This window comes from Mytilus californianus, unplaced genomic scaffold, assembly GCF_021869535.1.
Source record: "Mytilus californianus isolate M0D057914Y unplaced genomic scaffold, xbMytCali1.0.p SCAF_3, whole genome shotgun sequence".
NCBI lineage: Eukaryota > Metazoa > Mollusca > Bivalvia > Mytilida > Mytilidae > Mytilus > Mytilus californianus.
The window spans coordinates 32,782,561-32,798,534 of NW_026262679.1; the positions used below are offsets into that span (position 1 = coordinate 32,782,561).

The 15,974-nt window shown below is 31.9% G+C and overlaps 1 protein-coding gene across 1 annotated transcript; it reads left to right on the forward strand.

The window, feature by feature from the left end:
* The first annotated feature begins 663 nt into the window (after positions 1-663).
* Positions 664-3,453, forward strand: LOC127734379 (toll-like receptor 13). The gene has a single exon (XM_052244215.1). The coding sequence runs from the start codon at positions 726-728 to the stop codon at positions 2,871-2,873; it is 2,148 nt and encodes a 715-aa protein (XP_052100175.1). The 5' UTR covers positions 664-725; the 3' UTR covers positions 2,874-3,453.
* The last annotated feature ends 12,521 nt before the right edge of the window (positions 3,454-15,974 follow it).

Below are 15,974 nucleotides of genomic sequence, written 5' to 3' on the forward strand. Positions count from 1 at the left end.
TCTAGCTAAGGAGTTGAATTAAAGGTCACATGAATATGGACTCTCTGAGGTTGAATTATTCACTTGCAAGTGAATAATTCATCAGAGATGTTTCCTAGCTTATTTTGACAAAATTGAACCAAACTGGCTGCTAAAAGCAAATTATTACTTCACTATTTCACTTTCATTATTTATTGAACAAAACAAATCGATTTTTTTATATCTCGTAGCTAGTGCCCCTTTAAAGAAATGCGGCACAATGTTTTCAGTACTTCAAAATACACGCATGAAGTTTTGTAACTAAGACTTTTAGCAAATTTTGAATGACTTTTTGTTGCAAAATAAGTTAAGGTTTAACCTGTTTTGAGAATTTGCTTCATGGAGAAAAAATGGGTTTTTGAAGACATAATGAGGGTCTGAAAAATAATAACATCCACAGAACCTATTTTTAACTTAAAATGATGAAGATATTTTGTTTAAGGGTGAATCCTACACAAACAAGGTCATCTTTTACTTCCTTGTTTTCAACGTTTTTACAAAATGAAAAACCCAAAACGTTGAAAGCGCTTTAAATCCTATGAGGAAATAATACATGGTTTGGTCTTTATGAAAAAGACACATGATGGTATCATTTTAAATTAGTTCAATAACTAGATCGTTCGGAAGGAAGTTGAAATATTAAATATTAATTACCGACGAAAAATTAATATCATTAACATTTTGTCGGTGTATTAGTACTATTAGGAATGGAATTTTTAAATTTATACTATCTTTGCTTTATTTCTTTCATTCATGTTCAAGTTCGGACAGGGAAGAGCGATGTACCGTGTTTGAAAAGATCTTGCAATTTTAATGAAAAAAACACTAGTGCAAAATGTTGTGATTTAGAGTATATTCCGAAAATACCAAGTTCTGTAGTTAAATTGATATTGGAAAACAACCGTCTATCTCATATCAGCATGGACACATTTCAAAATGTTTCGAGCAATAACTTAACAAGTTTAACATTTATTGACAATTCAATAAAAGTATTGACTTCAGACGCTTTTCATAACATGAAATATCTGGAACATTTAGAAATATCGCATGAGAAGAAATTAAATATAACTAACTTGAAAATGTCGTTCAAAAGTTTAAATAAGCAAGTACTGGACACTATGAATTTTATAAACAATGGATGGACCATGATTCCAATGGATTTATTCTCTGATTTCAGAAATTACACGCTGAAAAAAATAATGTTTAATGATAACACATTTATGACTTTTAATTGCAGTCTGTTGTCGGAATTCTCACATATTCATCAACTTAATGTTGAAAGAAATGAACTAGTATTCTTAAATGCAAGTGGTTTACACTCAGTTATTGAACTTATTCTATCTGCGAATAACATGTTTGAAATTCCAAATTTCTGTGCCGATGAAGCAGGGCGGTCGTTAGTACCCAAGTTATCTCGCTTGGATATGACAGATAACGCAATTCGAAAACTACACCCAGCGTCTTTTAAGTGTCTACATAATCTAAACTATCTTATACTGGATAAAAACCGTCTAATGATTTTAGAAAATAGAATTTTTTCCAGTCTTTCAAATTTAGAAATACTTTCGATTAGTTGGATATCTCATCTGTCAGTAATTAAACCAGGAGCGTTTAATTGTTCTTCTTTGAAAGTATTAAGATTTGTTCACAATGGATTCCGTTTTGACAAGGAGAAAAATAAAAAGAAAAAACATTTATATAACTCTAGCGAACTGTTCATTAACACACAAAATCTGATGAAGCTAGATTTAACAAATAATTATATGCCAAAAGATCCTGTTATATTTCGGCAAATGTTTTATCCACTATCCAATTTAACTAAACTGATTTTACAGGCATCATATATAGCGACATTGCCGGAAGAATTATTTCAAGAGATGCCATTTTTAGAAATCCTTAATCTGAAAGGCAATAGAATTACAACATGGAATCAAAGTGTGTTCGAAAATCTGAAATCTTTGAAAACTTTATTGTTGGATGGAAATTACATTCGAGTAATAAATGAATCATCATTTCCGATCCAGTTATTGAAGTCGTTGAAAACGTTAGACATATCACATAATGAGTTCTGGTGTACATGTGCTCAGAAATGGTTTGTTGATTATTGTCGATCCTCAAACATTTCTAAAATACTGACACATTGGCCAAAATACTACGAGTGCATATACCCAGAGGACAAGAAACACCTTCTTCTCGTGGACTATAAGCCGACAGACGCCGACTGTTCAACATGGAGTCCGATTTTAACAATAATAATTGTTATTGTTGTTTCACTTTTTCTCGTAACTGTGGTGCTAATTCTAATGTTAAACTGTCAATCCAACATTCGGAATTTGATTTATCTTTTTCGAGTAAGTAAATGGAAGAGAAAAGGATACATCAGATTAAATTCCTCCGAAAGCTTTGAATACGATGCTTTTGTCATATACTGTGATTCAGATCGGCAATGGGTCCATTCGGAACTCCTTAAACGTCTTGAGGAAATTGACCTAAAAGTCTGCGTTCATTATCGAGATTTTGATGTTGGAGAATCCATCACAGACAACATAACAAATTATGTAGGCAAAAGTTGGAAAGTAATTGTTGTTATGTCGAACAACTTTACAAAAAGTGAATGGTGCCAATGGGAACTTGACCTTGTACAAGAAAGAAGGCGACGCCATGGAAAAGAAGCACTTATTCTTATAATGCAGAGTCAAATAGATTCAAGTCACATGACCAATTCTATCAGGTCTTTACTTGACACGACACCACATTTGCAGTATCAACAAGGGTTAGGCGAGGATCTGTTTTGGTCTGTGATTACGAAAGCTGTCATGAAACCATTCAAGGATCCCCCAACAGCTATCCTGTAGAGTCAACAATCTTATGTTAAAAACTCACTAATGCTGCCGGGATTTTAATTTGCTACGGCAGACGCACTTTTCGTCAACATTAGACAGTGGCGCTCAAATCATAATAGTTGGAAGACTTAATGATATACGAAGTTGAAGAGCATTAAAAACAGAAAATTCCGAAAAGTTGAGCTAAATGCGACTAATATCTATTCAACAAAATTATAAATTCATTTTGTTTAAACCCATTCGATTCGATTCATTTCTGGCAGGATGGACATATTTTGTTTTGGTCTACCAAGTAAAACATTGTAAGTAGATTGCCAGCCAATGTGAAAATAAAAGTAAAAAATGGCTATTTTGTGTACATTAATTTTGAAATCTTTTTAGGGTTGTTGTGAATAAGTGGAAATGTTATATTAAATAAGCGGTGAAATTTTCCTTCAGATACTACTTCTTGTTTACTGGATCGAACTCATTTGTTTGGTGTGAATTTTTCCGTCACTTTCATTACATTTTCTAAAATGATTAATTTCAATGTATGAAATTAAGTGGTACGTACCAATATTGCTGGACCAGATGAGCAATAGATACTTAAAGTGATGCTTGCGGCCAACACATTTGAATAAAGAAAACAAAACTTATTAAATTGAGAATGGAAATGGGGAATGTGTCAAAGAGACAACAACCCGACCATAAAACAGACAACAGCAGAAGGTCACCAACAGGTCTTCAATGCAGCGAGAAATTCCCGCACCCGGAGGCGTCCTTCAGCTGGCCCCTTAACAAATATATATACTAGTTCAGTGATAATGAACGCCATACTAAACTCCAAATTGTACACAAGAAACTAAAATTAAAAATAATACAAGACTGACAAAGGCTAGAGGCTCCTGACTTGGGACAGGCGCAAAAATGCGGCGGGGTTAAACATGTTTATGAGATCTCAACCCTCCCCCTATACCTCTAGCCAATGTAGAAAAGTAAACGCATAACAATACGCACATTAAAATTCAGTTCAAGAGAAGTCCGAGTCCGATGTCAGAAGATGTAACCAAAGAAAATTAACAAAATGACAATAATACATAAATAACAACAGACTACTAGCAGTTAACTGACATGCCAGCTCCAGACTCCAATTAAACTGATTGAAAGATTATGTCTTCATCATATGAATATCAGGCACAATCCTTCCCGTTAGGGGTTTAGTATCATACCATCATAACATATATGAGAAGAACATAACCCGTGTCATGCCAACAACTGGTTTTTAAATAAATGTGTTTAGTGCCGATGCAAAGACCCTATAAGTGAATCAATATTAACGCCAAAATATGCAATCTTTAATGACCTGACAACAGTATCGTAACTATATCCCTTCTTAATTAGTCTATTTAAAGGTTTTGTTAGCTTCAGAGGTGAATACTGACATTTTTGTGCTTTATAAAGAATATTTCCATAAAAAATTGGATGTGAAATACCTGAACGTATAAAAAGTCTGCATGTTGAGCTATATTTACGAATGATGTCCTTATACCGATGATAAAATTTAGTAAATGTTTTGACTAGTTTGTGATATCGAAAACCCTGGTGTAATAATTTTTCAGTAATACATAAATTTCTCTCGTTAAAATCTAAAACATTGTTACATACACGAGCGAATCGTACAAGTTGAGATATATAAACACCGTAAGATGGTGACAAGGGAACGTCACCATCTAAAAATGGATAATTAACGATAGGAAATGAAAAATCATCTCTTTTATCATATATTTTAGTATTAAGCTTTCCGTTAATGATATAGATATCAAGATCGAGGAAAGGGCAGTGGTCATTGTTAGTATTAGCTTTATTTAAAGTAAGTTCAACAGGATAAATTTGTTTAGTATACATACTGAAGTCGTCATTATTGAGAGCCAAAATATCATCCAAATATCTAAAAGTATTATTAAATTTGTGTATCAGATGTTGTTTCGATGGGTCTTTGCTGATTTTTGTCATAAATTGTAACTCATAGCAATACAAAAAAAGGTCCGCAATAAGTGGTGCACAGTTAGTCCCCATTGGAATTCCGATAACCTGACGATATACGGAATCTCCAAAGCGAACAAAAATGTTATCTAGTAAAAATTCAAGGGCATATATAGTATCAAAGCATGTCCAATTGACATAGTTTTTTTGTTTATTGCTACTAAAAAATGACCTAAAAGAGTTTGAACATATATATTCACATTCTGACTTTTTAAATGCCCATTTAATAAGGTGTGTGAATTTTTTCTTAATGAGAATGTGAGGCAATGTGGTATATAGGGTAGAAAAATCAAAACTTTGAACAGATTCAAAATCACCAATATATGCATGCAATTTATCAAGTACTTCCAACGAGTTCTTGACACTCCAAAAGTAATTAATTCCACTATTTTCGAAGGCCTTATTTGAACATATTTTATACATACTTTGATGAGCTGATCACACTAAAAAAGACCAAATCAGACCATGTAATCAGGGAAATATATTCCTTATTTTAGAATGATTTCCAAAATTTCATATTAGCAAATTTCAATTAAACAATTTCCGTATTAAATGTCGAAACCCAAGTATTGGCTATTATAGGCTGTTGAATCCCTCGGGGACTAACAGTCCACAAGCAGAAATATCAACTTAGTGGTAGTGTTAATATTAACGGTACCAAATTTACTGCACGTTATGCGGATTTCGACAATACATGTCCATTAAGTGATGCTCGAAGTCAAAATATTCAATAAAACGAAAATTGTATTTTACAAAAAGGACCAAAGTATAGCTTATTCCTAACAAGGAATCAAAGTTTTGCATGAGGGTGATATGTTCCTTCCTTGATTTAAAATGACAACTACAATTTCTAATAAACAATATACGTTTTGTTTTATGCCAGTACTGATTTGCTGGCTACTAGAAACTGGGCAGGTGATACATGCTCCTTGTCCTATGGCAAAATGTTAACATCTCTCTCTTATTTGTTAATTTGTTATGGGGTTTCTCAAAAGAACGAATAATAATAATAGAACAACAATTGAAATACATTTATAGATAAAAGATACCTCAAACAAAGTCAGATGCTACATATGTCAAGAAGAAACAACACATCCCTGCTTTTAATTACCATTATATATCCAGAAAATGTTTTAGAATTTTCAATCAGAGATGCTTATACATGTATATAAGATGACAACATGTCACATTATAAAATTCAAGATGTTTCACGCACGTTATGTTATACTAACATATAATGAAATAAAACGGTCAACTTTTGCATTAGTCAAATACTATACACACCTACTGCGTATGTACAATTTTTTTTATTAAAGAAAAAAACATTTTATGTCAAATGTCATTTATTTATTTTTGTTGCAATTCAGTGTTTCTGTTGTTGCGTTGTTTCCTTCTTATAGATGATGTGTTTCCCTCGGTATCAGTTTGTAACCCTGATTTGTTTTCTCTCAATCGATTTATGACATTTGAACAGCGGTATACTACTGTTGCCTTTATTTATGTAAACTGTCTTTCTTTACAGGTATCTTTGCCTCTATTTTACCCCTTTAAAGAAATTTTGCACAGAAAAGTATGATTATCATAAGGAGTTTCCTCCAATTTGTTTGCTGTTTCTACACCAATAGCCGACATTTATTTCTCGCTATTTCAATTTTCCTTTCTAATTAACAACGAAGCAGAACATATATTTATTTCTAGCTATTGTTTTGGATGTAAAAACTGGCGGCGCCCGTCCTTTTTATTTACATTCTATTAATCTCATACGTTATTTATGCATAATAATTCTGATTCCTGAAGCAAAAAACCATCAACGATAGACAACTCGAGTCTGTCTAAAGTATGAAATAAAATTATATTTCACCTCTTGAGCATACAATACATTCTTATTAAAAGATACTATTTCCAGTTCATCACTAGGATTGTTTCTAAATTAACATGTAACACAAATGAAGAATTAACAATACAAAAAAGTAACATCGACAACGTGAAATATTTAGAGTTTGTCTACTTTTCTCTTTATCTTTTTTTTAAATGTTAGACTACATTCCTCTCCTAGAATTAGCAAAATAATCATTATATTTAGAACGAAGAAATGCTGCTTACCTGTATTATATATTCATTGATATATTAGGTTATTAAAAAAGGGTATCCATATAAAACCATACATGTAAAATATACACAGTTTATGCATAATTGTTATTGTTGTTTCTGTAATTACATATTTTATTTATGCCATTAACTATAAACAATAATATGTCATATTCTTCACAAGATTTTCTTTTCATAACTTATTGAAATAAGATGAAGAACAATATTAGAAATGACATTATATATTATTGCATTTTCATTGCAGAAATATTGAATTGTGCACACATTATCACGAAATGGAATTCATCTTCCACCTCTATATTACATAAGGGGCAGCATTTTTTTTTTCTAAATCTGTTTTATTATATCTACTGCGTTCAATAGAAATCGTGCTGGTACTTATTCTCATACTTTTTCTTATTTTGACATAGTTTTTTATAACATTTTTTAAATCATAATTCCAAAAGAGATCTTTTTCAAGTAAGTTCTTTACTTTAAATTTTCAATACGTTCTTATCTTATTTCTCTTAGTGTTGAAGAACGTCAGGCGGGCGGCTGCCGACTTTATATGCATATATGTGGCATAACTTGCGAGCCGTTCAACCAATGCCTTTTAAAAGTGTTGAATTATGTTAATACTGATGGCAAAATAAAGGTCAAGTCCGATATTGACGATTTACACTTTTTCCGTTCAGGAGTAATGGTCCTTGATATATTAGAAAACAGCACTTTGTGTCGTTTGCTTGCAATAGCATATGAACCCTTCTCTCAATAGTTTTCAAATTATAGTATGTTGTTAATGATGAAAAATGTAGGTCAAATTTTATATTAACGACTATTTACTTGTACCGTTCACGAGTCCTTGATAGTTTGGAAAATAGCACTTTATGTTGTTTTTGCATTTTAGGAGTTATGTTCCTTGATAGTTTTGAAAATGCCATTTTGAGTCGTTTCCATGCAATGATTTATGAACTGTTCAAATAATGCAGTTACAATTTTGATATTTTGTTACTCATGACAAAATGGTCTAAAAAGTCTGATATTGACGATTTTCATTTTGCCGCTGAGGATTTATGGTCATTAAGGATTGAAGAATAGGCATATAACAAGGCAGGTCAAACAAGCCTGAAAGCGAATCCACAATAAGGTTGAGCGCTGTTCAACTCTGCACATTTTTATATGCCTGTTCCAAGTCAGAAGACTGTCTGGTTTTTTGTTTGATATTTTGTGATCTCGGTCCCTTTATAGCTTAAAATACGGTATGAATCTTGCTTGTTGTTGAAGGCTGAATGCTGATCTTTAATTTTTGTCTTTAGTATTTAAGGATGGCTGTCTCATTAGTTAGCCACACCAATTGTCAAAAGTCTAAATGTAAAGGAACAATAATTCGAGACAACAGAAAAACAATCCTTCATAGATGCCGACCCTTCGACGAAACAGATCGCTTTTAAATAACAAATAGATAAACATATAAACCACAAAGCTCTGAAAATTGAACGCCTATAACAGTGAAGATGGAAAGAAATTTTTCTGGAAGGCTTATGATAGTGTGTTTCCAATGTTTGACTTATCAATTAAAGCCAGTTGGAGAAAGGAATGCTTCTATAATTTTTTTTATAATAAACTTTTATTTAGACACGGACGTCCTTAGAACTAATATCAATCAAGTGTGTGAGTAGCATTGTCAGTAGATTTAAGGACAGTAATGGTGATCTATATACTGTAGGTCAATTTTCGTGGTTGATAAATAGTGATTTCCAAAGTATATAATTTCGTGGTGAGTCGACTACTCACAACATTATCGAAATTGGTAATCCTCGAATATTAATCTATCACAAGAATAAATATTATGAAAAATTAATTGACTACGAATTGTTACCATCAAATGTTGTTTCTACTCAAGAAGGGTAAAAAAAAACTTAAATATAAAGAACCTGAATTAATCTTGTTTGTCTTAAACTTGCTTTTCACAAATATTTGCTGACACTCGATATGTAAGTCAACATATGAAACAGTTCTTAAATTATAGTTGCGGTGTCATTAATTTCTAAGTTAGAGGAATGCATATAGAGCAAATATCTTAAGTAATACATTATTAACATAGCAGTAGCTGAAATGAAAACCTTTGACCAGTAATTCTGTCTCTTTAAGTACGAACGTTGGAAATCTTTTCATTTGAAGAAATATTTTAAGTATCCTATTATTTGAAAACATACATCGTAACAAATTACATCTCCAAGGAATTTTTGTTTCATTATTTTTTCGATTTCGGAAGTCAAGTCTGATAAAAAGCATGGCTGTATTACTTTTATTTTACTTTTTACATACGCTTTTAATGCTGACCCTCGATTTAACACGCAAAAGAAGAAATTTTGCAGGAAAAGTTTCCATTGTCTACATGTATTTTGTCTGTGTTTTTGTTGTTGTATTCAACAACCTCAATAAGGTTGCACTTCAGTCGTATAATGAATGCTTAGTGATTTGGTTATTACATTAATTTAAAGTATGTTTCAATCTAAAATGATTGTTAAAATCCAAGAATCATTATCATCTTCAAACAAGGACTACACTGATAATTAAATGATGCCAATAAAAGCACACAGTAATTACTATTGCTTTATTAATATTAATAAAATTAATATAATGGCATATAGGAGGAGTCTATCCTTCAATCAGCTATTGAATTAAGTGTCCAGTCTTTATATCTATGACTGAAGTCTTATTTCATTGTGTTGCAATCAAAACTCAAAAGTAATCTATATAACTGTGTTGGTTAAAAAAGAAAATGAATAAGAGAAAATGAATAAGAGAAAAAATTAGAGAGAAACAATCTTAAGTGAAAAAAACTATTGATAAAAATATTTTTGAAAGGCTGATTTTTTAAGCCTCTTACTTCAGCATTTTACTATATGCAATTAGAAATTTGTCTCTAAACTGACACCAGCAACTTTGACATCATTCTTTATTCTTGAAAGACAGATCACCTGGATAATAGTGCAAATGTTTCTTTTCTGAAACTAAGAATACCATCTTCTCTTTGAACATCTGCTAGGAAACGAGTATGCCTTCTATTAGAAACTGTATACATTATTAACATTTGTAATGTTTAAGTGAAATTTTTGTATTCCCTATACTTAAAACAAATCTTATAGGACAGTCTATTTTCAGATGGTCTGGATTTTATCTGTGTATGAAAATATCCGTTAAATTTCTTTGTTTTAGTTAATTTCACAATTTTTTTCTTTTTACGTGCGAATCAGAATGATTTTATTTCATAATGAGGATGAATTCATCTACATTCATGTCCATGCGCCCCACAGAGAGTCATATAGTTAACAAACATATCATAACCACATCACAGCTTAAGGCTTCTTCTCAACATTTGAAGGTCCCTACTATGTATTGGTTACCTAAACTACACAAAAAACCAGTAAAATATCGTTTCATCTCGGCCTCTAGTAAGTGTTCTACAACTAATCTTTCAGTGCTTTTAACAAGTTCCTTAACTACTATCAAAGAGCTTATCATAAACTATTGTAATAAAATATATGAAAATAGTGGAATTAACTATTTTTGGAGTGTAAAAAATTCTTTGGATGTTTTAGATAAATTACGTGCTTTTGATGGTCCTTTTGATTCTGTTGACAGTTTTGACTTTTCTACTCTTTACACTACACTTCCACACTATTGACTATTTCATTAAATGGTCGTTTGGTAAATCTGAATGCAAATATATTTGCTGCATCTCATTTAAAGCCTTCTTCTCTAATGAGAAAGGTAAATATGCTAGATATACTTACTGGAGGTGTGATGAGATGATTAAAGCTGTTAATTTTTCTCCTTGATAATATTTATGTACGTTTCGGCAGCAAAGTTTATCGACAGGTTGTAGGTATTCCTATGGGCACTAATTGCGCCTCTTTAATAGCAGACTTGTTTTTGTACTGTTATGAATCGCAGTTTATGACCAAACTCAGTAATGACCCGTCTAAATTGCATTTAATTGAAAAATTCAACAACACTTACCGTTATCTTGATATTTTTTCGTTAAATAATCAAGAATTTTTCTCAATATACTGCCAAAATTTACCCAAATTTACTTTAAATATATCAAATTTAAACGGTAACAATTGTCCTTTCCTAGATTTAGATATTTCGGTTTTACACGGGAAACTCCTCACTAAAATTTACGACAAAAGGGACGATTTTTCGTTCCCTATTGTTAATTTTCCCTTTTTGGATGGTGATGTTCCTTTGGCACCATCTTACGGTGTTTATATTTCAAAACTCGTTCGCTATGCCCGTGTCTGTTTTGACGTTTTTGATTTTAACGAACGTAATCTGTGTATTACTGGTAAAATATTAAGCCAAGAATTTTGTTACCACAAATTACTTAAACCTTTACTAAATTCTTCCACAGATATAAAGATTTGGTTTTGAAGTTTGGTTGTACCTGTAGAAAACTTATTTCAAACGGGATTGCACATCCTCATTTTTACGGCAATATTGTTTACCGTGCCCGGAAATTTAGAAACGATCCTGGTAAAGTTATCAATCCTTTAAATAAACTTATTCTAAAAGGTTATCAATTCAACACAGTGATTAGATCATTAAATATTGTTTTTATTGGTATTAATATTGATTTCGTTATCAGTAAATTAAAAGCAAACTAAATATTATTGTTATATACATATAAACATTCATGGATCTACAATCTGTCGATACCTGTATCTTGGCATTGCACAAGGTCATGTTTTTCTCTGACTGTTTATGACGTCTTTACACTAAATCCATTGGATGTTGGATGTGTACATATTGATAATTTAGTCTTAGATGCATGATTTTTTTTATTATTTGTTAGTGGCTTTGAACTAGCTGTCAGTAACTGCGAGTACTCTCAGATCTGTACTTAGTGTCTTTTTGTTGTTTGGGTGCACAAGTACCCGGCCACGTCCACTTGTATTTGTAGTATTTGTATTTTTATCCATCTGATGAGTTAAGCCTCTTTCAACTGATTTTTATAGTTCGTTCTTATGTTGTACTGTTACACCACTGTCCCAGGTTAGGAGGAGGGTTTGGATCCCGCTAACATGTTTAACCCCGCCACATTCTGTATGTATGTGCCTGTCCCAAGTCAGGAGTCTGTAATTCAGTGGTTGTCGTTTGTTTATGTGTTACATATTTGTTTTTTGTTCATTTTTTGTACATAAAGTAGGCCGTTAGTTTTCTCGTTTGAATTGTTTTACATTATCATTTCGGGGCCTATATAGCTGACTGTGCGGTATGGGCTTTTCTCATTGTTGAAGGCCGTACGGTGACCTATAGTTGTTAATTTCTGTGTCATTTTGGTCTCTTGTGGAGAGTTGTCTCATTGGCAATCATACCACATCTTCTTTTTTTTATTATGTTAAATATAGATTTTATTCAGCTGGGACCCCCTTTGTTATCTTATCTTAACTATCTGGATTGAGGAAATATATATAACGCCTTGTCTGGACAGAATGGGAGCTTTGTCTATATACAGTTACTACATTACATATGATGGTAAAATCTTTAATTTAAACTGTGGCCAAATGCCAAATAACTGTTTTTCGGAGACAGCAGTAATGCAAGATTTACAGTCTAAGCGTATGAAAGACACAAACTACACAGGCGCTCGAGGTATGCATTCCCCTTTTTGTGTGTTTTTAAATTGATTTTAGTAATATTTTAACTTATTTTCACTTGCTAGATGTGTTCTTACTCTTTTTCATACCATATTACAATAACAATAGTTTATCAATTTTGACCCTCTATTAATATTTTCCACAAGACAGGAATAATCGAAAATTTAAATATCGTAATCTGTTTGCTTATCTCCGGCATATTTTATGCTCGATATTTCCATTAAATAATAATTTGGGCATGTATCATCTCAAAAGAGACTTATCTTTTCGTTTTTGTTGATAGGTTGTTTGTACAATAAAAAGTAAAATAACAAAAATATCGAAAATTTAAAACGGAGAGTCCGTAATCAAATGGCAAAATCAAAAGCTCACACACATCAAACGAATGGATAATAACTGTCATAATCCTGACTTGGTACAAGCATTTTCTTATGTAGAAAATGGTGGATTAAACCTGGTTTTATAGCTAGCTAAACCTCTCACTTGTATGACAGTCGCATACAATTTCATTATATGGACAACTCTGTGTGAACAAAACAAACAGACATGATAGGTAAAAATGTCAAAAATAGGGTTACAGCAGTCAACATTGTGTTATAAACTTAATCACTATAAAAACAAACAAATATGCAACTCAGTTATCCAAAAAGTACAAAGCTTCAATCTTTGATAGCTTTAATTACGTCAATTCAGTTACCGATGGCGGAGGTTGATGTCATTTGCACCAGCTGTATGACTCAAAATGCAAGGAATGAATCATGAAGTTCGAAAGTTGTTTAAAGCCGCCAAAACTTAAAACAAATACGGAAAACTTTTCTAACTTTTCGGACTTAATGAATTAAAACGATAAACTATTGCAAATATTACTTTTTTTGTGAAAATTTAAACCGAAAAGCATTCGGAATCAAAATTAATTAGATTGAACATGTGCCTCACAGACATCACATGTACACATCTTTACCTCCGAAATTATATCAAAATGGCCGTTTTAAACAATCTTCAAGAATTATTAGTTTTTTAAATGTAAAAGAATTACCACATAACATTCTTATAGCAATAAGACAATAGTAGTATACCGCTGTTCAATAGTCATAAATCGATTTAAATGAAACACATCCAGGTCACAAACAAAAATTGAGGGAAACACATCAACTATAAGAGGGAACAAAACGGAACAACAGAAACACTGAACTGCTACAAAAACAAACGCCAACAAACATAGAAACGGACTATGTGATAACAACTGCTATATTCCTGACTTGGTACATATAACTTCGAAATACACTAATTAAGCTGTGTATCTGTGAATTTTCTGAAGGATCGAAAGATTTCTTAAAAAATGTCTTTTTGTGAAATACATGAATAGAAAATTGCCCTTACCTATTTTAAGAAGTTTTTTCGTGCTGAAAGTATGGTATTGGAAGACAGCTGTGATAAACATCTGAAAAATATGTCATCATAGGAAATATGAACGCTATCAATACATATATATGTTGTTCCAAAAAAAGTTTATCATTTACTTCCTTGTATGAAACTATTTTGTAAAATAAAAATACAAAAAAAAATGAATAAATCAAAAAGATATCAAAGTCCTTTTAGTTTCATGAGAACTAAAACATGTTTTGCTCTGTGTGAAAATGACACAAGATGGTATTATATTGCGCGAGTACAATAAAGAGATGGTTCGGAAGGAAGTTGTTATAATAAATTTCATGACCGAACATAAATATCAATAGCATTTCTGTCAATGTGTAATAATAAGTAAGAATGGAACGTTTACATTTATATTTTCTTTGCTTAATTTGGTTCATTTATGTTCAAGTTCGGACAGGAGAGAGCGATGTATCATGTTTGGAAAAGTTTTGCAACTGTAGTAAGAATTATAGTAGAGCAATTTGTAGACGTTTGATATATATTCCAAGAGTACCAAGTTATGTAGTAAAATTGCAATTGGAACACAATGTCCTATCTCGTATCAACATGGACACATTTCGAAATGTTTCGAACAATAACTTAACTAGTTTAACGTTCAAAAACAATTCAATAAAAATACTGACTGCAGATGCATTTCGGGAGCTAAAATATCTCAGACAACTACAAATATTAAGTGAAAAGATATTGAACGTTCCTTCCCTGAAAATGTCTTTCCAGAGTTTAAATAAACAGCTAATGGAAAATATGAGTTTTATACACAATGGATGGACAATGCTTCCAATGGACTTTTTCTCTGATTTCAAAAATTACACGCTGAAAAAACTATTGTTTACGGACAACACATTCTTGAATTTTAATTGCAGTATGATATCACAATTTTCAGAGATAGATAAACTTATCGTTGAAAGAAATGAAATCGTATTCTTAAATGCAAGTGGTTTACATTCAGTTATTGTTTTAATTTTAACTGCTAATAATTTATTTGAGATTCCAAATTTCTGTTCCGATGAAACAGGACAGTCATAAGTGCCTAGGTTATCTCGCCTGGATCTGACAGAAAACGCAGTTCGTAAATTGCATCCGACGTCCTATAGGTGTCTTGAAAATCTACGATATCTTATACTTGACAAAAACCGTTTAGCGGTTTTAGAAAATAACATTTTTTCACGTCTTACAAGTTTAAACACACTTTCCATTAGTTGGATACCACATCTGTCAATTATCAAACCAAATGCATTTAGATGCCATACTTTGAAAGTATTAAGATTTGTTAACAATGGATTCCATTTTGACAAGGAGAAGAATAACAAGAAAAAGTATTTATATAACTCTAGTAAACTTTTCAATTACACGCTTAGTCTGAGAGAACTAGATTTAACGAATAACCATATGCCAAAAGATCCTGTTATATTTCGGAAAATATTTTATCCACTCTCGAATTTGACTAAACTGATTTTACAAGCAACATATATAGCGACATTGCCGGAAAGATTATTTCAACAGATGCCATTTTTAGAAATCCTTAATCTAAAAGGTAATAGAATTACAACATGGAATCGGAGTGTGTTCGAAAATCTGACGTCTTTGAGAAATTTATTGTTGGATGGCAATTACATACGAGTTATAAATGAATCATCGTTTCCAACCCAGTTATTGCAGTCGTTAACAGAATTTGACATATCACATAATGACTTCTGGTGTACGTGCGCTCAGAAATGGTTCGTTGATTATTGTCGATCATCAAACATTTCTAAAATACTGATAAATTGGCCAAAATACTACTCGTGCGGATACCCAGAGGACAAGAAACACCTTCTTCTCGTGGACTATAAGCCGACAGACGCCGACTGTTCAACATGGAGTCCAATTTTAACAATAATAATTGTTATTGTTGTTTCACTTT